The sequence below is a fragment of the Jaculus jaculus genome, chromosome 7, assembly GCF_020740685.1.
Source record: "Jaculus jaculus isolate mJacJac1 chromosome 7, mJacJac1.mat.Y.cur, whole genome shotgun sequence".
In the NCBI taxonomy this organism is placed as follows: Eukaryota; Metazoa; Chordata; class Mammalia; order Rodentia; family Dipodidae; genus Jaculus; species Jaculus jaculus.
In genome coordinates, this window is record NC_059108.1 from 26107910 (window position 1) to 26133750 (window position 25841).

The following is a 25841-nucleotide window of genomic DNA, read 5'->3' on the forward strand; positions in this document are numbered from 1 at the left end:
TGAGAGAGACAGAAACAGAGAAAGAGAGACAGATAGAGAGAATGGACACACCAGGGCCTCCAGGCACTGAAAATGGACCACCATGTGCACCTGGCTTATGTGGGTGCTGAGGAATTGAACTTGGGTCCTTAGGCTTCACAGGCAAGCACATTAACTGCTACACCAAGTCTCTAGTCCCCATTACACAACTATTTAACAGATGTTTTACATGGTAATAAGGAAGTGACAACTCCAAGTTTCACTACAATTTCATCTAGAATTTCACTTTAGAATAGTTGATGCCAAATTTTTAAGCTAAGAAAAGAAAATCGCCAATTCTTCAAAACACAGCTAGTTAACATAAATTAAGCACAGCATTCTGGTGACCTGCCAACTTCAAACTAGTAAACACTGTAGGCAAAATGATGATCTATCTATGTGGGCCTCATGGGCTCACAAGAGCCACAAATATTCTAGAACTCAATTTGATTAGATTTCCAAGGTATGAAGAAAAAATCCTGGGTTTAACCCTCAGTACCACCAAAAATTGATTTCTTTAGTTCAAACTATTATATAGAGAGAAATAGAGGCAAATACACTGTTGCTAAAGCAAGCCAAAAGCCCCAAACACAAATGTTACAAATATTAGGACATGTTCCACTGAGAAAACACTGTCAATTAAAATCTAAGCACCCTCAGTCATAAACATCTGATGTCAAGCTGTTAGAACACAAAAAAGACTGTGTGAAGTTGAGAGACAGCTCAGCAGTTAAAGGTGCTTGCTTGCAAAGCCTGCAGGCCCAGGGTCAAGCCAGATGCATCAAGTGCTGCATGCATCTGAAGGTCGTTTGCAGTGGCAAGAGGCCCTGTAGTGCCCATGTTTTCTCTCTCTTCATCCTCCCTCATTCTTTCCCTCTCTCCCTCCCCCTTTATCTCCCTGCTTGAAAATAATAAATAAAAGTATTTTTTAATGTGTACATAAGAATGAATGAAACAGTACCTTTCTTCCAGGTCTTCTAACTCCAATTTCAGACATCAGTTTTTACGAAAGCTACATAATCTCTTAAAAGCTCTGAATTAAGTCAAGATCCCTGAGATCTAGCACAAATCAGGTACTCTTAATCTAAAATTCTAAAATCTGGAATGTTCCAAAACATAATGCTGATCAGTTTCAGATGTTAGAACATTTTGTATTTTTGGATTGGGGACGCTCAAGCAACAATATTTTACAAATATACCTCACAATTAAAACTCTAAAAATCTGGAGGCTGGATCAGCGGTTAAGTGCACTTCCCGCACAAGCATGAGGGCTTAAGAGGGCCTGAGACAGAGTTCAAATCTCCAGATGCCACATAAGACATCTGGGTATGGCCACACGTGCCTGGAACCCCAGTCCTGCAGGGGAGCAGAGACTTGACAGAGCCCTGCAAGCCCCAGAAAGAGTAAAAAGAGAAACCCTGGCTCCAAAACAAGACTCAGTGGAAGAGTGACAGAATAGGACACCTGATATTCTGCTTTGGCCACTGCAGGCAAGGACACACACACATATACACACACGCACACACACATGCACATGCACACGCACATGCGCACATGCAAAAAAAAAAAAAAAAGATAAAGTAAAGAAGTCTAAAACATATCTGGTCCCGAGCATTTGGGGCAAGAATTGTTCAGTGTCAGCTAGTTTGGTCTAATAAGCTAGTAATAAGCTAGTAATAAGCTAGTAAGCTAGTTTGGTATAATAAGACCTTAAGAAGCTCTGAGTTAGTCCTGTCAGCCACAAGCCTGTTCATGTTTAAAGAGAAAGCAATGTCACCAGAAACTGTCAATGTGCTCTCTTTCCCTATTCCCATTCAGAAGTGGACTGCCTAGACTGGAGGACTAGCTCAGGGGCAGAGTGCCTGGCTAGCAAGTGTAAGGAAAACAGAAGAAGTGGGAGTAGTGGACACCTGACCATCCCACATGCCTTTTCGATGCTATGAAACACATATGGAATGTACTGACATGTTCAGTGACATAGGAGACAGACCAGTGCTATTCCTAGTGTCAGGATAAAAGGGCTAAATGTTTAGACAACAGGCTTAAAATCCACACTTTTTCCGAAGTATGACCTTGTGCTGCTGATAGCTGTGCTGCCTTAGCCACCCGCCGTCTGTGCTCTGATGCCAGCAAGTCTAATGACATGTCTAGACATGTATGTTCTCCCAGCCTTCTGAAACAATTCTAAGCTCAACAGGTATCCTGCATGAGAAAATGGCAATCCTGCAAAATCACCCTGGATCATAATCTTCAGTTCTGAATGTGGAAGCAAGAATAATTCAGACACAGCTCTTTCAAGGAGTACCAGTTCCCTAGATGTTAGACATGTGCTGAGAAACATCAAAGAGGTTAAATATGCCTGATATTCTGGATAAAATGTACAGAGAGTTTCCATGACAAATATAAAACCTTAGTAAGGTAATCATCTTAGAAGTATTGCTTTCTAGTGGTCCTCAGGAATAGCCTCCAAGAAAAAACAACTAAGAATTATCTACGGGGCTGACGAGTTGGTTTAGTGATCAAGGCACTTGCCTATGAAGCCTAAGGGCCAGGTTCAATTCCCCAGGACCCACACAGCCAGATGCACAAGGTGGCACATGTGTCTGGAATTCAATTCCAGTGGCTTGAGGCCCTGGCATGCCCATTCTCTCTCTGTCTGTCTCTCTCTCCCCACCTCAAATAATTTTATTAAATATTAAAAAAAGAAATAACTGATGGATGTACTAGTACCAACATTACATGTGTAACTATATCTTTCTGGAAAAGGCATAAAATAATTTAATTATTACTTTTAAAATATATATATCTTTTTGTAGAAAAAAAAAGTATTTGCAAGCAGAGAGAGGGGGAGGAATATAGGCATGCCAAAGCTTCTTGCTGCTGCAAATGAACTTCAAATGCATATGCCACTTTGTGAATCTTGTTTCATGTGAGTACTGGGGAATCGAACCTGGGCCATCAGGCTTTGCAAATAAGTGCCTTTAACTGCTGATTTATATCCCCAGCACTAATTTATTATTTAAAATTTTGCTGGACATGGTGGCACATACCTTCAATCCCAGCAGAGGTAGGAGGATTGCTGTGAGATCAAGGCCACCCTGAGACTACATAGTGAATTCCAGGTCAGCCTGGGCTAGGGCTAGAATGAGACCTTACCTCAAAAAAGCAAAAAAAAAAAAAAAAAAAAAAGTTTGAATGCATATCAATTAACTCTTTAGGCTAAGAGAAGCAGTTATCACATGCAGCCAAAACTTTTCCAGTACTCCTTTTGTGTGTTGTGTGTTGATTTTCCATCCTTGGCTTTTCCTTGTATCTATTCCAAACTGAGCTGGACTCTGGTGGGCTCAGATAAAGGGAAGAAAGGTATGCTACCCAAGGGCAAGGGATGGGGCTGACAGGTACACCACTTTTAACAGCACATACAATGATAAAGAGTTAAAGAAAGTTGGGCTGGAGAGATGGATTAGAAGTTAAGGTGCTTGCCTGAGAACCCTTGCTCAAACCATGTTCAACTCTCCAGATCCCACGTAAGCCAAACATACAAAGGTGAGGCAAGTGAAAAGTCACACATGCCCAGTAGGTGGCATAAGCATCTGGAATTCAACTACAATGGCTGAGGCCCTGACACACCAGTTCTCTCTCCCTATCTCTCTCTTTCTCTCTCTCTCTCTCTCTCTCTCTCTCTCTCTCTCTCTCTCTCTTTTTCTGTGTCTCTCTAAAAATAAAATAAAATAAAATAAAATAAAATAAAATAAAATAAAATAAAATAAAATAAAATAAAATAAAATAAAATAAAAGAGTTAAAGATAGTTAGGACTGGGCCGAGGAGCAAGCCAATGTCATTAGCTCAGCAGCAATACTCAAGACATGGAAAAATTAAGAAGGTTGTCACTATACTACCATTTTCACTTGAGGGGCTAACTACTTTTTAAATGTCACTCCAAAGGGACAAAATGCATTCCATCTCAGTTAACTATTTTAAGGTAGCAGAAAACTTGGCATACACTGTATGAACAAGGGACATGCATCAGCAGCAGGTGTTTTAGACTAAACTTACATGGGAAGTAATTCCTGAAGGATGGGCAGATGGACGGACACACACACACACACACACACACACACACACACAGAGAGAGAGAGAGAGAGAGAGAGAGAGCAGGAAGACAGGACATAAAAAGTAAATGTGTTTCCTTTCATTTTTAAAAATGTCCCTGATACATCAAAGGACTGTAACCTTGATACTTTTTTTTCTTCTAGTAGTGGTTATGAGTCTTCAGTGAAATATCACCTTTATCCAAAATCATGCACTCGAGTAACAACCTGCATAGATCCATTTACAAAGTCTATTGCCGATGTCTCAGAGATACATTATGGAAACTCTTATCACTCTCCTGTGGGCTCAACATCAGCTGTTTGGTATTCTATATTGCATTTAGCTAGCAATTATCTCTGTTACAAATGATTAACTGAAGCCAGGCATGGTGGCACATGCATTTAAACCCAGAATTTGGGAGGCGGAGGTAGGAGGATAACTGTGACTTTGAAGCCAGCCTGGGCTTCAGAGTGAGTTCCAGGTCAGCCTGGAATAAAACCAAACTAACAAAGGTTAACTGGCATTTGTCTATGTTTTTTAATAAAGTTCACCCAAAGGGTAAGAGCTGTCTACCACTGAGGTTTCTGAAAGACAGAGCTGCTTACAAAAAAAGAGAAGAGCTTAGAAAGGGGCACCATGCCCAAGATACTTCTCAGAACAGAACTGGTCATTTGGCTTCAGGGTATTGGTGTGCAAAGAAAAAAGATTTTCATAGACAAGAGTTTACATAATTATTGGAACTTTTGTCCAGCAGTGCTAGGGATACAATGCAGGATTTGTTTCTGCATGCTGGGGACTTTCCTAGCACTGAACTATGTCCCAGTCTGTACATTATACAATTCTTATGCATTCACTCTATTTTGTGTGTGGCAGCTCCTATTATGCCACATGGTAACCAAAGCACCAGGTGATTTTAAGTTTTTTGAAATGACCAAGATTAGATTTGAAAAAATTAGCAACTTCAACTCCTTTTCAAGTCTAAAACGTGTTTTGTTTTTATCATTTTTATTAACTTTTTTAGGTAAGCATACAAAATGAGATGGTTAATACTGAATATCAGCCTGACAGATCTAGAATCATCTAAGAGAATAGTTTCTGGGCATGCCTCTTGGGAATTTTCTAGATTAGATTAACTAAAATTGTAAATCCCACTCAAAATATGGGTGGCACTATTCCATAAGTTGGAGTGCATGAAAAGAAGGAAGCCAGCTGAGTACAATATTCATCCATTGCTCTCTGGCTCTGCTTCCTGATTGAGCAGGCAACGTGACCAGCCCTGCTCCACGTTCTTGCCACCATGCCTTCTTTGCCATGATGGACTGTAACCTTGAACTGTAAGCCAAAGTAAATCTTTCCACCCTGAAGTTGCTTCTGGTCATATTGTGCATACATGTGTAGTGTATATGTGTGTGTGTGCGTGTGTGCACACGCATGCCATGCTGCATGTGTAGAAGGCAGAGGATAGCTTCTGGATGTGAGTGTTCATCATCTAATTCCTTTGAGGCAGGGGCTCATATTGTTCAGCCATGCTTTCTTACCAGGTTAGGTGGCCCAGGAGTTTTTGGCAAATTCTCCTGTCTCTGCCTCACTTCTCACCCATAAGTATGGCTGAAATTACAAAAGCCTGTCATAGTATCTGGCTTTTTACATGGGTGTTGGGGTTCCCCACTCAGGTACTTGTGCTTAGATTGCAAGTGCTTTATATACGGAGCCGTATTTCCAAACCCATTTTGTCACAGCAAAGAGAAAATAAACTAATATGCAAAATAATGGATATATGATATTTTCTTATGTGTTTATCATTGCACTTTGCTTATATTTGCCCCCATCACCCTTACCTACCCCTTCCACTAGACCCTCCTCTCCCCAAATCGTCTCCCTCGTGCTTTCACACCATATACACATACATTTATATCTAGGTTCCACATGTGAAAACAGGCACTATGTATCCTTGTCCTCCTCTAACTATGCTCTCTTGCTTTCCCTTCCCCCTCCCTTTAGGCTCCCTTCCTCCTCTCATTTCAAATTGTACGTGTTGTGTGTTTAATCTAGATTCTACCTATGACTCCTTCTCTGCCTTTTGGCTAAGATCAAGTGTAGGCAGTTCCTATGAGAGAAACTGAGATATTTGTCCTTTTGAGTCTGTTTTTTGTTTGTTTGTTGGTTGGTTGGTTTAATATGATGATGATCTCCAGTTCCATTGATTTTCCTACAAATGGCATCATTTATTCCTTATTGTATATATGACAGATGTTCTTCATCCATTCTTTTGTAGATAGGAATCTTGGGTGCCATGAATAGTGCCATAGTAAACACAGGTGTGCAGATGCCTCTGTCATGTGACCTAGGTTCCTTCAGAAACAGACCCAGCAGAGACACGGCCAGAGCAGGTAGCTCTATAAAATGTGCTTCACTGATGAAGTCATTCTGACTAAATTCCTTTCCTTCGGTGTTCATCTCTGTGATGCTCAGCAAGCAAGACTGCCAGCTTCAGATGGATACGAGAAGGATGCAAGGCTCTTAGTAAAGTCCGTTAATTGGTAAGCCCAGTAAAAGGGTTATAATTACAAAGGTGATAATGAATACTTAAGCCTAATGCAAATAATATGCTATGTTAGAGTAAAAATTTTGCAAAGAAAGCAAAAAGAAAAATCCATGTTGTGTTCAATTATGTTCAGGAAGCTACAGTTTTAACAATTATAACAGGAAGATAATACTCATAAGAGCATCTCACTGTATTTGGGTACACTTCCTCCTGGCTCTGTGAATAGAGTTCTATAAATACTCACCTGCCAACATTTTAGAAACATGACATTTTAAAACAAAAGCTACCATTAGGAACTTATTTTTTAACTTACCTATATTAATTGCAGTTTCTTGCTTGTCTCCTGTCAACACCCATATTTTAATTTCTGCCTTCAAAAGAGTAGCTATGGTTTCCGGAACTCCAGCCTGCAGGCGGTCTTCAATGGCTGTGGCTCCAAGTAACAGTAGATTCTAGGTTAGAAAATATTTCAGTTAAGGAATGATTTGTACAATTAGCAGCATTAGTGACAACTCTGACAAGGGCAAGTGAAATGTTTGAGACAGTTACTTGCCTCAACACTAAACCCATGTCTACTAATGATGTCTAGGTGACAAGCGCCTGCAAACAATTCTCCATGTGGGACCCATTCTCACACACACTGGACACACTCATCTACTTCTTGGGCATTTAGGTGCATTAGGATAGGCAGCAGAGCACACGTAGGTTGTCCAGCTATTAACAGTACATGAACCACCACCCATCCCCACAGTACACTAATGAGTAAAATATCACAATAGATCTATCTGGGAAAAAGAAATGATTCATGATACTACACTTATCTGGCAGGATAAGAATGACAGATCTGTGATGTAAAGAGTTTGACTGCCTGGGAGGTAGTGGTTCAGTGGGAGGCCCCAGGTTCCAACCCCAGAACCACTTAAAGGCTGAAGGAGAAACACCCCAGCCTCTCAAGATTGAGGTCCTGTCCTAGTGATTTTCTTCAAAGCATCACAAGGTTAGCACATGCAGAAGACCAGTATTGTGTGACACTCCCTAGGTGACCCAGCTCTACCTGGTTGTCTGGAAGAGAACCTTTTACTGACCTCCCTCAAATCACTACAACACAGAACCTCAAAGGCTGGGTTATCAGACTAAGGGAAAATCCAGCTACCTCACAATTACCCACCACATGGGTAAGGACACCTTCTTAGTTACTTTTTTCTAACTAAATATAATTTGGGGTATTTCCAGTACTGTATGGCCTGAACTTACCTCTGTACCTGGCTGATAAAATTTGGCCACAAGTTGACTCCATACATAGTGAACTGTAACCTAGTTTAAGATGCAAACAACTATAAACTAACCTAAGAGTTCATATCAACAACCAAGCAACTGAGTCTCAGCCTATCACAGGAGCTGAACCTCCAGCCAATCAGGGACTGGTGTGCTCATAAAAGGCAATGCCAACTTCAGCTCATCACATTGTTTCTTTTTAGCATCTCCATTCATCTGGCAGTAAACGCAGTCTTCACACAGGACAGGGGAGGGCATGCTAGGGGCCAGCCTCCATTGCACATGCTGTCCTGTTCTAGAGCCTTGCTTTGCTCAAGGAAAGTGATAGTTAACCCACTCCAATCTTTTTTAACACCAGTGCAACAGGACAATATACACTGTATGTATTCAGCTCTACTCATACCCCTAATTTCATTAAACAATGGAATATAAACACCTGAATGTAAAACTCAAGTCAAAACTGAGCGTGGAAAAGCAAAGCGGAACTAAAATGCCAGCAAAGGAATGAGAAAGACAAGCAGATGTTGGCTTCAAATCTGCCGAAGGAAAATGGAGGGTCCCGTGATTGCTGACAGGATCCGAAAAGACTGAAACCTGGTTTCTAGATTTGTGGATACTGACATAAGTACAAACTTACTTAACACCCTTGGATAATCTGGAAAGAATGACACCAAAGCAGAAGTCAAAGTAGGCAATATGGGGAAACAGTAGCAAAGCCTAAATGTAAGAAGAGTAAGTGTGTAAATTGTTAGTAGGTACCTGAGCAACACACTAACTGCTCATGCAGCTCACTAAGTAAGCCAGTACATCAGGCCTAATGCTAGGCAAAGGCAGAAGAAAGTCGTCAGCACTGGTTTTGACCAATTTTTAAAGATAATAGCATGAAAACTCAGCTGAGGGTGGTGGACCTTGAGACAGTCTCTGAAACCTGAGGGCTTCCCAAAGCAAAGATAATGAAAAGCTCGTGACTTACGAAGACCCTCAAAAACAAAATGATAGTACCACCATACAGTGGAAGTACTCCTGTCCAAAAACTTTCTCCAATAGGTGGTGACCGAGAATTCCTTCCGCGCACACAGCAAATATTCCCACGTGTGGTTACCTTCTCGATGATCTCATAGCACTCTTCCAGCCGCCGAGCTCTGTCCTTCAGTATAACACTGGCCTCTTGGTAGACCTTCAGCCACTCCTCATACTCATGCTCAGAGAGGTCAGCATAGGCCACACAGAGAGTTCGTAAGCCTGTGAGACAGCCACTGGTGAGTGGAGGCAATACCATCTGGGGGATATCGTGTGGCACTTTTTCTATCAGCAAGCTCAACAGAAATGAAAGGAATATGTGGTTCCTTTAATTTAAACTTAATCTAACTTAAGTGTGTTTTAGGACACGTTGTTTCTTTATACATCTGCAAAGGGAAATTTAAAATCAACAAACCATCCCTTCTACAAATCTTGGGGTGCACACGGTATCTGGAGTGAACTCTCCATGGCAGAGAGGTCTAGGGGCTGTGCATGATCCTTCACAATCATCACCAGGGAGTGCGTTCCAGACAACAGAAAGCGCAAGGCACTGTAATATGAAAGAGCCGGGCCCTCTAGCAGCTATGCCCTCACGCACACACGTGCGTGTGGAAGCACACTGGTGTCTATATGTAGTCTAACCACAGAAGCACACTTTGGTGAGAAAGCATCCTTCAGCATGTAAGCATGGTCCCATCTCCCAGAACATTCACCAGCAGGAAAATCTGACATCATTGTTTGTCCGAAGCTTCCAGAGAGTTCCTTTCTTGCTTACTGTGGGTGAGGTGAGTTATTTTCTCCTTAAGTCCTTAATAGCCTGTGATAGCAAGAGACATAGCTGGAAACGACCTCTGAGCTTTCCAGAAAAGGGTCTGATTACCAAGTGATTCTATGTGATGAGGGTTAGCCGCCCTCTCCTGCTACAGTGCTGTTTATGGAGGAAATACAGGTAACTGAGTTTAGGTTTAGCCACTTAGTTCCTCAGTGGCATAGAAGGTGGGAGGGGACAAGGGAGAGGAACTGAAGATTTTACTTCAGTCCTGCCCAAGACAGACACATCTACTCAGAACACACACCACTGCCTGCCCATGCGGCAGCCGGAGACACTTGGAGGCCCAGGGAATCCAACATCGCCAAGTTTTACTTACCTTCTGTAGCAAAATATTCCAGATGGCATAACGTTTCCTCCATGTACTTTGAGTCCTTTGAAAGTCGTTCAAAAATTACGTTATCCTATAAAATAGGGAAACATTCAGTATGATTGGCAAGCCCTGGAGTAAACCTTGCAGTCGGCATGCTAAACACAGCTTTGTTTTATAAGTGTTTACCTAATGTGCAGGAAAGTACTTGACTGGGCAAGGAAGAATGGAGTTCTTGGCTGGGCTCAGGCATGAGCTTTGGAAAAACAATTGGTATGGATGTGCTCAACGGAACCAAATCTGTTATGCATCTCAAAAGTCAAACAGAAACACACTGGGCAAGATTCTAAGAGCCAGGAGAATAATTAAGGACACAACAGTGCCTATGTTTGCATACATGGGCAAAATGCACACCCTGAACTGTACACAGACTGAGCACTCTGAATCAGAAATACTCATGACCAGAAGTATTTGGGATTTTTCTTTTTAAGACTTTAGAATACATATGGTGATATATGTTAGGGATGGGGCCTAATTTTAAGCACTCATGCACTCCTATTAACACAGCTTACAGGTAATTTTATAAATATTTTGCCACGCCTACATGAGGATAGTTGTGGAATTTTCTACTTATACAATGTCATTGCTCAAAAAGTTTTGAATTTTGGAGTTTTGGACTAGGGTGCTCAACTGGCAACATTTATGCAGAAATAGAAGAAATAGCTAGGTGTGGTGGCACATACCTTTAATCCCAGCACTCAGGACGCAGAGGTAGGTGGATTGCCAAGAGTTCAAGGGCACCCTGAGACTACATAGTGAATTACAGGTCAGCCTGGGCTACAGTGAGACCCTAACTCAAAAAAAAAAAAACCTAACAATAATAAATAAATAAATAGAAGAAATAAAATACACACCACTCTGTTACTCAAGTACAACCTTGCTTGCTAAGAGGAGAGGCACAAATAGGAGGCCTCAGGCCAAGTTTTTCTGAGAAACACCTAGATGGAAACAGTTCTTTGTCCTGTGCTAGTCCCAAGATTGATAAGCAGGACTGGTGGTCTGAATGCCAGAGATAATTCACAAAATAAATTAATTGTAGTCTCAAGACACTGATTCTTCTTAAGAAAACTTGTTTGATTTGGGAGCAGCAGTTTTGGAAAAAATTAAAACCTATAAGAATATAATAAGACTTAACAGATTTCCATAGTCATGTTGTCCTACATTCACAACCTTTCTCTCTAGGATGCCGAGGTTAGAGCCAGCACATGAAACAAACAGCTTGAGAATGAGGTCATATATACGAGGTAAAGACAGACTTTCACGACCTTACTTTAAGCTGTTGTTACCATGAAAGAATTCTTTTATGGGTCTAAGTGCAAAACTTTCAGAAGTGCCCAAGTCCCATGGTTATCATGCCTTCTTGAGCACAACTGGTAAAGATCAGTAAGCTTTGCAATTCAGGTGTCCCACATAAATGCAGGTGTTCTGAATGCTAGGCTCCCAGCTGATGGAGATTTGAGAATTAATGCCTCCTGGAAGCCGTATATTGTTGGAGGCAGGCTTATGGGTGTTATAGGCAGTGTCCCCTTGCCAGTGTTTGGCACACTCTCCTGTTGCTATGGTCCACCTTATGTTGGCCAGGGGGTGATGTCCACCCTCTATTCATGCCATCATTTTTCCTGCCATCATGGAGCCTCCCCCTAGAGTCTGTAAGCCAAAATAAATCCTCTTTTTTTTCCCCATAAGCTGCTCTTCATTGGGTGATTTCTACCAGCAATGTGAACCTGACTGTAACAGTAGGGTATATCATATGTTTAACATAATCTCATAAGACCCCCACACAACAGGATATAGTTTTACAAGTAAAATACAGAATAACAGTTTCCTTAGAGATAAGACCTTTGGGCTTGGTTACTAGGAAGAACACAGGAGAAAAAGCCAGACCTAGGAAAGTAGCCAAAAGGGGTTGCAAAAATATAGCCAGACATGGACATGGCCTTTATGTGACCACACAGCTTTCTTAAACACAGAAGCTGAGCCACAGCAGTTGGGAAAAACAGCTGCTAGAAAATCAATACCACCTAGCAGAAGACTCAGAGATTACCACAGGTCAACACAGATGACATCACCTTTACAGGGATGATAGACATGACACGTGACAATGGTGGTAAAACTGAAACCAGAATTCGTTCTCCAAGGATTTTGCATGACACCTCTAGCTTCTGTTTCCTGCTTTGGGCTAAAAGCATCTTACATTGAACATCCTCCCTGTGATGCCTTGAGCCAGTGCTCTTCAGTGGCCTAAGAACCAAGTCAGCTTTGCAGCTGACCTGGAAGACCATGGGGATGATGCAAGCAGCAGTTCAGGAAAGCAGGGGAGTGGCAGGGCAGCCCCAAGAATGTTGCTACATGAGACACACCACTGATACTTACAGCTCCCTTGCAGTACAGTCGAAGTTGTCCTGATGGAGTTCGGACAATTACAGACATTCTTTTTCTATCACTGTAAGGGTTTAAAAGAAAACAGTTGTCATTGGTCTGCTTTGTAGAAATCACACCCTATAACTGACAACAGTCAAAAAAAGGTAGCCTAGAAATCCTAGAGATACCAGGGTCCATTTCTCTCCAGCTTTTTCCTCAAAGCAGGGCTTCAATTACATAGCTCATACTCTTCTATTTACATCTAATGGTCATAAGCATATTGCTTGCCCTGCCATGAGAATTCATTGCACAAAGTGAAATGATGCGTAAGTATTTAATCAAATTGATTATGACAATATTTTCTGTAAGTGATTTTCGTTTCATAGCTTGACAGCATCAAGCACTACCCTAAGTAACCAAGTGAGAGATTATCTGGGCTTCAAAAGCTCTTGCCATGTCTTCTTTTACCTGGAGTAGAAGGAAATTACCAATTCATGTATTATTCCTCATCAACCCTTAGGGTCTCTCTCCTTCCCTCCTTCCCTTCTTCCCTCCATCCCTCTGTCTCCCTGTCTTCTCCCCTCTTTCCTTCTCTCACTGCAATGCAGAGACTTCCTCACCATGGCCAGCCCACATACCGACAAACCGTGCAGGGATTCCCATTGCCTGAAGTCCTCTGTACCCTGCTCCCCACCCACCTCTGCTAGCTTGCCTCACTTCCCACCAACACTCTTGGGCACTGCCAGGCTCCAAACACCTAAGACTTATCATTCCTCTTTCCTAGACAATCTGGCCCATGCTTTTCTGACCCTTCATCATGCTGAAACCTACCCCAACAGTGCCTACTCCCCCACACACACACACCTTGTGGTGTTCCCTATTTCACTGTAAGCTCCAAAAAGGGGAGTTATCGTCCCTTCTGCTCAGTATAAATTTACACAATCTGACCCACAGGACTATCTGATGGGGCTTCATTTTCTCTCAGGCACCCTCTAATTGGATGCTCTTCACAAAGTCACCCAGTTTGTGTTTCCACTTCTCATTTACAAAGCAGATCAGGCTGGAGAGATGGCTTAGTGGTTAAGTGCTTGCCTGTGAAGCCTAAGGACCCTGGTTCGAGGCTCGATTCCCCAGGACCCATGTTAGCCAGATGCACAAGGGAGGGCGCCATCTGGAGTTCAGTTGCAGTGGCTGGAGGCCCTGGTGCGTCCATTCTCCCTCTCTCTCTATCTGCCTCTTTCTCTCTCTGTATGTCGCTCTCAAATAAATAAATAAATGCAAATAAAGAAAAAAATTTTACAAAGCTGATCATCACCAACTACTCCACAAGAAAATTGCAAGAAGTTGCATCGGAGCCAGGCATGGTGGCGCTCGCCTTTAATCCCAGCACTCGGGAGGCAGAAGTAGGAGGATTGCCATGAGTTCGAGGCTACCCTGAGACTCCATAGTGAATTCCAGGTCAGCCTGGGCTAGAGTGAGACCCTACCTCAAAAAACAAAAAACAACAACAACAAAAAAGAAGTTGCATCGGGACTGGAGGCATCAGTTTTTAAAAAACAAAATACAGAACTACACCTACAATGGATCTTGCTGTTCCTTCTTACTTTCCCATTATTTAAAAATAATCACCCTCATGCTTCCATTCATATTCACCAGTTATTATCTGACTCCCTCTCTTCTCTGCCTTGTCTGACCACTAACTGTTGGCGCAACACAAAGTAGCAGTTTCCAACAAGAAATGATTTAGGGGCACGAAGTCTAGAAAGATCTCTAATGTGGCTGGAACTTCCACACACAGGCACACTGCCATCCACCTCTACTTGACCTGCTACTGTCAATAACCACCCCTGGCTCTCATTGAATATCCAACCCCAAGGGCTCCTGACACACCTTACTCAAGCTGTACTCCTAACACTAACACCAGGCAGGAAACCATCTCCTTTAAGAGGTTAGGAAAATATTGACCTTTACCAAACAGCTGATAAGCAGACTGCCAGCAATTTACAAATCATTTAACAGAGGCATCTGAAACCCCATCTAATTACTTTTTGTTTGTTTTTCTCATTATCTATTTTTTTTTTAATTTGATTTTGATTTTTTGAGAAAGAGACTCACTCTGACTAGCTTAGAACTTATATAGCTCAAACTTGGAAAAATTCTCCCGTCTTGGCCTCCCAAGTGCTGGGATTATAGACTTGAGTCAACCTCCTCAGCTCCAATGTTCAAAAGAGAGAAACTGACATTAAGAAATGAGTTCAGAGCTGAGGAAATGGCTTAGTGTTTAAGGTCCTTGCCTGTAAAGGCAAAGGACCTGGGTTCAATTCCCCAGGACCCACGTAAGCCAGATGCACAAGGTAGTGCGTGTATCTGGAGTTCATTTGCTGTGCTGGAGGCCCTGGCACACCCATTCTCTCCATCCCTTCCTCCCTCCCCCCCCCCTCTCTCTTCGTTCTCTCCTCTCTCAAATAAATAACAAAAACATTTTTAAGTGGGTTAAGAAGTGGTGTTTTTGGAATAAACTATTCATGTTCCAGGAAGCCTTATACCAGCCTAATATTCCTAAGTCTTAATGAAGCAGCACTGGGGAGAGGCCCTCACAGCAGGCCTTGGGAGGATGACCTACCCCATCTGCTCCACGCTCATCTGTCAGTTTCTCAGATGGAGCCTAGCCCTGGCCTCACAGAGCCTGGACAGCACCAAGGAAAACAATACCCTTGCCACATTCTCCAAACCAGCAGACAGTCTGCAGCTGCTATTTCAAGAACACCAGTCCCTGGAAGGCTAAAGGAACAGGAGATCATAGAAGTGTAATATTTCTTTCAGGAAAAAAAAATAGCCAACTTGATTCTCTTTAATAAAGTCATAAATTCCAAGAAAAGGGTTAGTAGAGGGGCATTCACCATATTTAATACTTTAGCATGAATCATACCACAAGGTCAGGCAAATATGCAGGGGAACTACTTAAATATATATTAAGTATTTTATTTCATGCATATGAAAGAGAAACATACCTGGAAAATTCCAGGACGTTAAGGATTCCAAACGTCTGTTCCTGTCCCATCTACCAGGGTTAAAAAGAAGAAAAATGTGCTTATCTCAGGTGCAAAATATCAAGATCTCAAAGCAATGTCCACCAAGTATAAGTACACACATACAAACACACACACACACACACACACACACACACACACACACACACACACACTCCTTCCCCTTGTTTAGCCCCCTGCAAAGACATTCACAACCTGTACTGTTTTCTCAGTCTGATGGAGGGATGGCTCCCTCTTCTGGTCAAAGGATCTCATTTCCCTTTAGCTACATGGCTCTTGGCTACGCAGTCACTTCTGAGTGATCCTAACAGAAGATGCAAGCTACACAACTCCATCAGAAACTGTGGGGCTAGCTCTAGATATGAATTCAGGGTCGTACATATTTCACAAAGGTCTACATCACTCCCAACATTCTCAGTAATGTCAGAAGAGGTACCTTGCAGCACAGCATATGACCATCACACTGAGGGAGCCTCAGAAAAGCCATCAAAAGGCTCATCATGGACTGCTTCCTAAACTTAGGGAGAACCTTGGAATTCAAAGAGTTGTGAATTTTGAATTTTCAGACAAGGGGGTATGGATTTGTATCTGATCTTAGGGCAACTCCTTGGATTCATGACAGCGTGAATGTCAATATTCACTTTTGTTCCACCTGAAAAGTGTCTGTTTGTATGCATGGCATTCAAATATTAAATTCTAATCTGCTGTTTCTGCAACACATCACAGTAAAAAGTATGTGGCCCCTGGCATCCAGCGCACACTTTATCTTAGGGTTTGGTTTTAGGGTTTTAGGGTATTTGCAGTGTGTAGTGTGGTGAGTGTACCTATGTCATATCCCATGCACTTGCCTGAGGTAGTCAGAGCAGAATGTGGGGGTCTAACATCTCCCCCCTCATTCTCAGCCTGTCTGGGCTCTGTCAGAACACGACCACAAGCCTGCTTACTTCCAGGAACCACCTGGTCTCTGCCCCATGGTTATATAACCACTTCCGTGACAGCCCAGTGCTCAGCTGCTGAGATATTAGCTAGGACACTTCCTGTAAATACCTGGTGACTAATGGAGAATTTATAGTTCAATAATCGCCCAGAATTAATGGCTGGATGGGAGGTATAGGTGATTATTGTTTATGAGACCTAACTAATCAGGCAGACATTTTTTAAAAAATTAATTACTGCTCCATCATACCCAACTATCTATCAACATTACACATGTATTGCCATCATTTTCTTTTTATTTATTTGAAAAAGACGGGGAGAGAGAGAGAATAAATGGACTCCAGAGCCTCCAGAGCTGCAAACTCCAGACGCGTGCACCACCTTGTGCATCTGGCTTACGAGGGCCTGGGAAATTGAATCTGGATACTTTGGCTTTGCAGGCAAGTGCCTTAAATGCTAAGCCATCTCTCCAGCCTCAGACAGCTTTTTTATACTAAGAGGAATATGGCTTTAAAATTTTGGTAACTTTGAGCTGGAGAGATGGCTTAGTGGTTAAGTGCTTGCCTGTGAAGCCTAAGGACCCTTTTGAGGCTCGATTCCCCAGGACTCATGTTAGCCAGATGCACAAGGTGGCACATGCGTCTGGAGTTCATTTGCAGTGGCTGAGGGCTCTATTGTGCTCTCTCTCTCTCTCTCTCTCTGTCTTTTGTTCTCAAATAAATAAATAAAAATAATTTTTAAAAATTTTTGGTAAAGTTGTAGCAAACTGAAATTGAACACTGTGATGACTGCACCAAGGAAGAGCTCGATGCTCCAGTGTTTATCCGGTACTCTGAGCCAAGCAGAAGCAACAGTCACCTCCTGTCTACCACGCATGCTCAGCCTGCATGTGACCCCCACTCTTGTCTTTGTAATACAGGAATATGCTGAAGTTCCTAGTCCTGAAAAATCCTACACATAGGGTTAAAAGAGGGTTAAAACACTGAAGGAAAGGAATCCCTCATGTGCACATGTGTGTGTGTGTCTGTATACACATGTGTACAGATATGCATACCCCACATGGGCACACGCAGAGGCTAGTGAAATACATCGATGACCTCCCTCTACCAATCTTTTGCAATTTACTCTGAGACAAAGCCTCTTATTAAACCTTTCACTCCCCATTTTTTGGTTACACTGGCTGACTAGGGAGTCCCAGTGACCCTTCTGTTTCCACCCGGTAACTGCTAAGGTTGCAAGCATTCATGGCCATGCCTGGTTTTTTTTTTAATTAATTAATTTATTTATTTATTTGAGAGTGACAGACACAGAGAGAAAGACAGATAGAGGGAGAGAGAGAGAATGGGCGCGCCAGGGCTTCCAGCCTCTGCAAACGAACTCCAGACGCGTGCGCCCCCTTGTGCATCTGGCTAACGTGGGACCTGGGGAACCGAGCCTCGAACCGGGGTCCTTAGGCTTCACAGCTAAGCCATCTCTCCAGCCCTGTGCCTGGTTTTTTATGTAGGTACTGAAGATAGAACTCAGGTCTTCACACTTGCACAGCAAACACCCTTACTGAGTTATCATCCCAACACAAGACTTCAGTTTTAAAATTTTTTTTATTTATTTGAAAGAGAGAGAGAAGGAGGCAGATAGAGAAAGAGAATGGGTGCACCAGGGCCTCTAGCCACTGCAAACAAACTCTAGACACATGTGCCACCACATGCATCTGGCTTATGTGGGTTCTGGGGAATCAAATGTAGGTCCTTAAGCTCCACACGCCTTAACTGCTAAACCATCTCTCCAGCCCCAAGACTTCAGTTTTTAAAAAGTAACTGTGAAGAAAATTCTCTGTTCAATCAATATTTCATTTTACTTTTAGTGATTACACAGTTCCCTAAGCTAAATTCCCTGTTGATGGAAGTAAAGTAAAAGTAAACATAATTTGCTCTCTGTGTCTTAAACTTGATGTGAAGATGTCAAGGAATGGGCACTTTGTATAAGGTATAACATTTTATAGATTTTGATAAGTTTGTAAGTAAAAGAAACTGCTCACTGCCAACTCAGGAATAGTGTCAACTTATACCACTTGGAAATTAACCTCTAGTTCATTCATGAAAGAAGTGTAAGGACTTACTTAAGGAAGAAATAAGCCCAAAACTATCCTAGGCCATGAGTTTTCTCCAAGATGAGAACAGACAAAGTCAGAGGTGGGGGAAGGCAGCAGCTATCCCCAGACCCCCATCAACCCAGACACCACACAAGCACTGGGCTTCCACTGCTCCTCCTGGCAAACAATGCCTCTTCAGGCCTGAGCATCATTGTCACCTGCTGCCTCTCCCTATGTATGTCCCTCGGTGATCTCTTGTCACCAGCTTGACTTTCTCAACACCCAAATCCAAAATGCTTCAAAATCTGAAATGTTTTGCTAGCATCAACATGGCACCACAAGTCAGTATCCCACACATGGCCTCACGTGACTGGTTACAATCAAAACACAGATACACTAAAAATATTAATAAATACCTTCAGGCTATGTAAGCAAGGTGTATATTAAGCATAAACACACTTCAGTCCCATCTCAAGATATCTCTCATTTTGCACATGCAAATATTCCAAAATCTGAAAAATAACTGAAATTCAAAACACTTCTAGTCTTGGATGAGGGAAGCTGGGCCTGTTAAAGTTTTTCTTATTACCAAAGTTCTTCCTGTAGCTCACAGGAAGGAAACTCAAACTCAAAGCAAATCAGAAAATATGTAACTCCCTTGGCTTTTTGTTAGAAGATATACATGAGCAATGGAGCTGGAAAAAGGAAGTTCTACAGACAGCCTAAGTCCAGCTCTTGTACAACCTAACACCTACTGTAAAAGCCTTAAGCCTCTCCCCTCCCCCCCCGCCGTATGTGATGTGTGCTATGTGAGTGGTATATGCATATGTATGCAGATGTTTACAGCCCATGAACAGGTATGTAAAAGCCAGAGGAGAATGCCAGGTGCCCCCCTCTCTGGTCTTTCACATATTTCATGGGACAGAGTCTCTCTCAACACAGAACTGCCAGTTTTGGTCAACAAGCCCCAGTAATTTTCTACTTTCCTCCCCATCCCTACCCCTGCAGGATTGAGATTGCAGACATACATGGACACACACAGTTTCTTACTATGAGGGCAAGGGGGAATCAAAAGCAGGTCATCGGGCTAGAGAGATGGCTCAGCAGTTAAGACACATGCCTGTGAAGCCTAAGGACCTTAGTTCAATTCTCCAGTTCCCACATAAGCCAGATGCACATGGTGGTACATGTGTCTGGAGTTCATTTGCAGTGGTTAGAGGTCCTGGCATGTCCATTCTCTCTCTCTCTCTCTACCCCCCTCTCTGTTTCTCTCCCTCTCCTCTTTGACTCTAATACATACATACATGCATGCATGCATAAAAAGCAGGTCATCCCAGGCTCTCTCAAGGCCTAATACTTCACTGGCAAGCACTCTTACCAAGCGAGCCCTCTCCCTGGCTCAGAAGCCTCAGTTTTCTTAACTGATACCATCAGATCAATCATAGGGCCTTGAGTAATCTCAGAAAAAGGTTAGGTATGAGCTAAGCAAGAAAACTATAGCTGTGTCTTGGTAGCTGTGTCTCCTCTCAGTCAGATTGGCCCTTTGCTGTTAGTTGTCCTTGAGACCACAGATAGGCTATTCCCGCCACATCCAAAACTAAGGCACCGGGGTACTTTCTCGTGTATGTGCTCTAGCAAGGGGTCTGCATCCTCAGAAGATCTATTTACATGGTGAATTTGAACCCCTCCACTGTGGGCTTTTTAAGGATATCACGAAAAAAAATGCATGTAGTCCATCATGACATGGGAAATGCAGAGTTACCTTACCCCACGATTATTCTATGTCCATAAACACTTCTTTACCATCCATACCACATAGCCACTGGGTGCACTCTCTTTTGAGACACTCCCCTCAAATCTGTCTTTAAATCACTTGCTTTGCTAAACCAATGTCAAAACTGTGTCTCTCAACTGAATTCTTTCCTTCAAGAAGAACTGAGAGACCCACCCCGTAACCATTTCAGAAGGAGAAAATATTCATGCAGATAAGAGAGGATTAAGCTCTCATTTCTTCCTCCCATGGCCAAAGAGAAGCTCTGAGGATGGAAGTCCCACTGTGACACCCGCACTGTAAACAATTTAAACAATTCCCCCCAAGTACATGACAGACTGTGAGGAGGCATCTTTAAGAGGAGAAATGACAGTAACACACACACACACACACACACACACACACACACACACACACACACACACACAACAGGAATGCACCAATACAATTCCATGTGGCTTCGGTGTTTTCACACAGTGCTTGAGGAGTTTTTCAACAAAAAGACTAAGAAATTCAGCCGTCGAAGGGCAGGGTCACTTACCGCTTCTATGATCACTGAGTACGGCGTTCTGGCGGTGAAGACAAAGCCAAGCTTCTTAGCTCCTTTCACCAACGCTGCTTCATCTGTCAACAAAAAGCCAATAGGATGCAGGCTAACCCCTTGTTATGAGAGAACTCTGTTAAGCACTATGCTTCAAATCAAAGCCCACCATGATTAAGGGTAAGATTGTTTTTTTGTTTTTTGGTTTTTGGTTTTTTTGGTGTTTTGGTTTTTCGAGGTACGGTCTCACTCTGGCCCAGGCTGACCTGGAATTCACAATGGAGTCTCAGGGTGGCCTCGAACTCATGGTGATCCTCCTACCTCTGCCTCCTAAGTGCTGGGATTAAAGGCACGCGGCACCATGCCCGGCTCAAGATTGTTGTTATCTGTATAGTAACAAGGACTCAGGGGACAGAAACAATCACTTTTTACCACCAGGGCCTTGAAACAAGCATGTCTGCTGGACAGGAGGGTAAGAACCAAAAATCTAAGTCACCAGAAACAGACTGAGTCACATTCCTGGTGTTCTGTTGGGATCAAGTTCCCTCTCATCAACCTAAATAAAATTCCTGAGGCTGGAGAGATAGCTTAGTGATTAAGGTGCATGCCTAAGAAGCCTAAGGACCCAGGTTCTTCAATTCTCCAGGTCCCACATAAGCCAGAAGCACATGGTGACACAGATGTCTGGAGTTAGTCTGCAGTGGCTAGAGATCCATTCTCTCTCTCTCTCCCTCTCTCTCTCCCTCTCTGTCACTAATAAATAAATAAAAAATAAAATCTTTTTTTTAAATCCCCCCGACTGAACATCCCAGGAGGGTGGAAGGTGGTGTTTTAGTTGTAGTACTCTGGATTCAGAGCACAAGGATGTGGGCAGAGAGCCAGCCCTGTCCTCCTCTAGAGCTTTGTCCAGGACAAGAACTTGTACAGAGAAATACAAGGTGGCCTCAGCCCTTTCCTGAAACCCAAGCACCTTAGGTGTCAGGAGAGCCCAGCACTCTGGTCTAATGTCTGTAACCATGACCTGAGGATGGTGTGAGGCCAGAAGCAAACAAGAGGTCTCTGTGGGACACGTCATCACCTCCCACAAAGAACGCAAGCATCCAACTCTCAAGGGAAGACAGTCCAGCAAGACACCTCCAGCGAAAGCCCTCACCTGGGGAGGAAGCCTGGTAGATGATGTTATCTCCGTCCTTCTCGGGAACGACCGTGTGGCACACAGCCAGCAGAGTAAGGAATTCCTGTATGCAAGGGGCTGTGGGCTACAAGGAAAAGTCAGTTAATGCGTTACCCAATAGTGGATGTACATGGGAGCTGTATTCACCACTTCTCTGGCTTAAGATCCAGTAAGCATTCTCCGTCTCTTTTGCATAGGGTCCAGACCCTTAACAGTCTCTTAGGTCCCCCATGAGCTCACTCCTGCCAGTCTGGTGTTCATACAAGGTTCATCCTTTCTCTTAGTGTGCCTTCATCACAGAGGCCTTCCTGTACCTGTGCTCAGCATGCTCTCCTACATGCATCCTCTAGGCCTCAGTGAAACAGTCCTTCAGTTCAACTGAGAGCACCCCCCACCCCACCGTATCTCCTACCTCAGAACACAGTCGCCTTATGGCACCAGGGGAATGTCAAGAACAGCTTCTCCCACCTCAACTCAGACAGTTTCCAGTTTTGCTCGCGGCTCACACTGCCCACACTTCTGTTGCTCATGGGCAAGATCCCGGGGGGTGATCAGTTTCTGCCTTAACCCCAGATATGTCCTCAGATCCAGCAAGCAGAACACTCCAGCATACACGGACTTGCCAAAGCCCTCCATCCCTGTTTTTCCCTTCCTACTTGCTCATATGTTTCATCTTTATTATCTAGAAGCCAGTCATTCCTCATCCTTTACTACAAAAGAACAACGAAACCCCAAATCACCCTGAGTATGTGCTAAATCAATTTCTCCTATCCTCATTATGAAAAAATAACATTCTATAATCTTAATTGGAATCTCATGCAATATGCCTTCCCATTTATTAAAGGCTTCTAAGTCTTGTAAACATAGGGTATGGCTTATATATTATTAATTGATTTACTCAAAGATACTCATGTGACTAGTGCATATGAGGCATTATGTCCACTCAGGTGTGAAGCCTGCGCTTGGCCAGGACATCAGCACTGAACACCTGCAGAGCAAACCAACACCGTGCTGGTTCTCATACCTGAGCACTGAGTGTCCTGAGGCCAGTTGACCAGCCTGCCTGAAAGCAAATAGCCAGATAAGTTATAACCCACTACCACTAAGCAATTTTGATCATCTCTTGCTGTGCTAATGAGCAAACCCAGGGCCTCTGGAGCCAGAGCCTTGTTTTGTTTATCTTTGGTAGATTAGACTCTACTAAGTTTAATTAGTCTAAGGAATTTTCCTTTCAAAAACTGTTGAAATATATCTATTGTGGTGTGTGTGTGTCTATGAGGGAGTGTGCATATGGAGGTCAGAGAACAACTTTGGGTGTTTGTACTTGCCTTCTACCTTGTTTTGAGGCACAGTCTCCCCTTCAGTCCGTGTAGGATTCCCCAGTCCAGCTGACCTGTGAACTTCTGGGAATTCTCATGTCTACCTCCCACCTCACTAAAGATGCGCTGCGATTACAGATGCAGCTCCTGTCTTTATGGTATAGGTTCTGCGAAGTCAATCTTAGACTTGACAGTCAACACGTTATCCACTGAGCCATCTGTGCAGCCCATATTACTTTTAATATTATGGATGGGATTTATACTACATGGTACAGTGACTACTGTTGGGATATGAGTCAGAAATGCTACTGGTTGGGTTTGTGGGGTTTTTTAAGATTTTATTTTTATTTACTTATTAATTAAAGACAGAGGGAGGGAGGGAGGGAGGGAGGGAGGGAGGGAGGGAGGGAGGGAGGGAGGGAAGGAGGGAGGGAGGGAAGGAGGGAGGGGGAGAGAAAGAGAGAGAGAATGGGCATGCCAGGGCTCCAGCCACTGCAAACAAAGTGCGGCCCCTTGTGCATCTGTCTAACATGGGACCTGGAGAATCAAACCTGGGTCCTTAGGCTTCGCAGGCATGTGCCTTAACTGCTAAGCCATTTCCCCAACTCAGGGTTTGTGGTTTCTGTTTGTAGGTTCATTCATTCTCTAGCTGTAGCTGAGTTTTAGTCTCCAAGTTTCAGCTGACTCTTCAAGATTTTTAAGGCAGACCTTTATATAACCCACAAATCCTGGATTTTCTCACGAGACACCCTCACACAATTCTCCCTTCTACAGGGCCAGGCCTCCAAAAGTCAGCCTCAGAGATGGTGAGAGGAGGGATCCTCTTTCTTCTGTGTGCCCTAGAAAGTTTGTGTTGGGATGGCCACTGTGAGCCAGTAGGGAGAAGAGACAGTAGTGATGCCCAGTGATGCCGAAGGATCTCAGCCTGAGGTTCCCTGTTCCCAGTCCTGGCCCCTCCTGGAGCATGTGTGCCCCCACATGAAAAGAAAATGCACATGAAGACTGTAGCTGAGTGAAGCAAGATTAGATAATTGACAAATTCCTCAAAGCCTGTCTGCAAAAAAAATGAGAAAGTTTACCCTGAAGTATTTCAATTTGAGAGCTGGGCTTCCAGACCACCTTCTGTGGGTGAGGAAGATGCGCCCCTATCCTTGAGGAACAGCGCAAAGGTTCTGACTTGACAACAGGTAAACAAATCTCACCGTGGCAGCTTTCCTAAGAGCAATAAAGAAGAGCCGTATGCCTGGTGTGTTTCTTTCCAGCCTGGAATGGTGGGCCAGACAATATTCATGAAGATTAAAAAAAATAGCCACTGGGCATGGGCGTAGTGGTGCACACCTTTAATCCCAGCACTTGGAAGGCAGAAGCCAGAGGAGCACCATGAGTTTGAGGCCACCCTGAGACTACATAGAGAATACCAGGTCAGTCTGTGATACAATGAGATCCTACCTCAAAAAAAAAAACAAAATCCCAAGAAAATATTAATTTGTCATTACCTCTCTACCTAACTAGCATTCCATAAAAAATTAAGGAAAAGAGACAAACTCATCCGAATCCCATAGCTATTTGTAAACTGTTCCATGTTTGAAAATAAATTTTTTCTGTAACTTCTTAGTGGGAAATTTTTTTTTCAAATATGAATTTTTTGTTTGTTTGTTTGTTTTTCGAGGTAGGGTCTCACTCTGGCTCAGGCTGACCTGGAATTCACTATGTAGTCTCAGGGTGGCCTCGAACTCTCGGCGATCCTCCTACCTCTGCCTCCCGAGTGCTGGGATTAAAGGCGTGCACCACCACACCCGGCTTCAAATCTGAAAATTTTAATGAATTTAAAGAACTAGTTGTTCATCAAAGATTATATGTATGGATGTATATCTATACCTTAGAAGTTAAAAGTTTTACGTGGTAGTAAAATTTGCATGTAGTGCTTTTCACTTTCACCATTTTTACCTGAACAACTCAGTGCCATTAACTAATTACAATGTTAGACCCATATGAATCCTAAAGAACCATCCCCAATAGAAACTGTCACTATCTGTTCTGCCCACCCCCTACGTGATCTCTGTCCCATTTTCTGTTCCTGTGGCAGTGTTTATTCTGTGTGCTGCATATAAATGCAATCACACAATGTTTGTTCTTTGAGCCACAGCTATTTTTCTGTGCTGGGAATTGAACCTAGACCCGCATGCTAGGCAATTGCTCTACCTCTGAATTATATTCCCAGTAATCACAGTTTTGAATAGTGACAAAATGCTATGTATTGGGCTGGAGAGATGGCTTAGCCTTTAAGGCACTTGCCTGCAGGACCCAGGTTTGATTCCCCATTACCCACGTAAGCCAGATGCACAAAGTAGTGCATGCATCTGTACTTTATTTGCAGGGGCTAGAGGCCCTGACACTCCCTTCTCTTCCTCTCGCCCCTCTCTCTCTCCCTCCCTCCCTCCCTCTCTCTC

General features: G+C 43.2%; 1 protein-coding gene across 6 annotated transcripts in view; it reads right to left on the reverse strand.

The window, feature by feature from the left end:
* The window catches only part of Atp8a2 (ATPase phospholipid transporting 8A2), a 651823-nt gene that overhangs the window by 400807 nt on the left and 225175 nt on the right, over window positions 1–25841 (reverse strand). For all 6 annotated transcript variants that reach the window (XM_045153898.1, XM_045153899.1, XM_004670531.2 and 3 more), the window contains 7 exons: window positions 22052–22157; window positions 20899–20981; window positions 15523–15572; window positions 12524–12593; window positions 10100–10184; window positions 9034–9173; window positions 6970–7108 (listed from right to left, as the gene is read on the reverse strand). In XM_045153898.1, the coding sequence (XP_045009833.1) occupies window positions 6970–7108; window positions 9034–9173; window positions 10100–10184; window positions 12524–12593; window positions 15523–15572; window positions 20899–20981; window positions 22052–22157 (673 nt within the window). The remainder of the gene's footprint in view (window positions 1–6969; window positions 7109–9033; window positions 9174–10099; window positions 10185–12523; window positions 12594–15522; window positions 15573–20898; window positions 20982–22051; window positions 22158–25841) is intronic.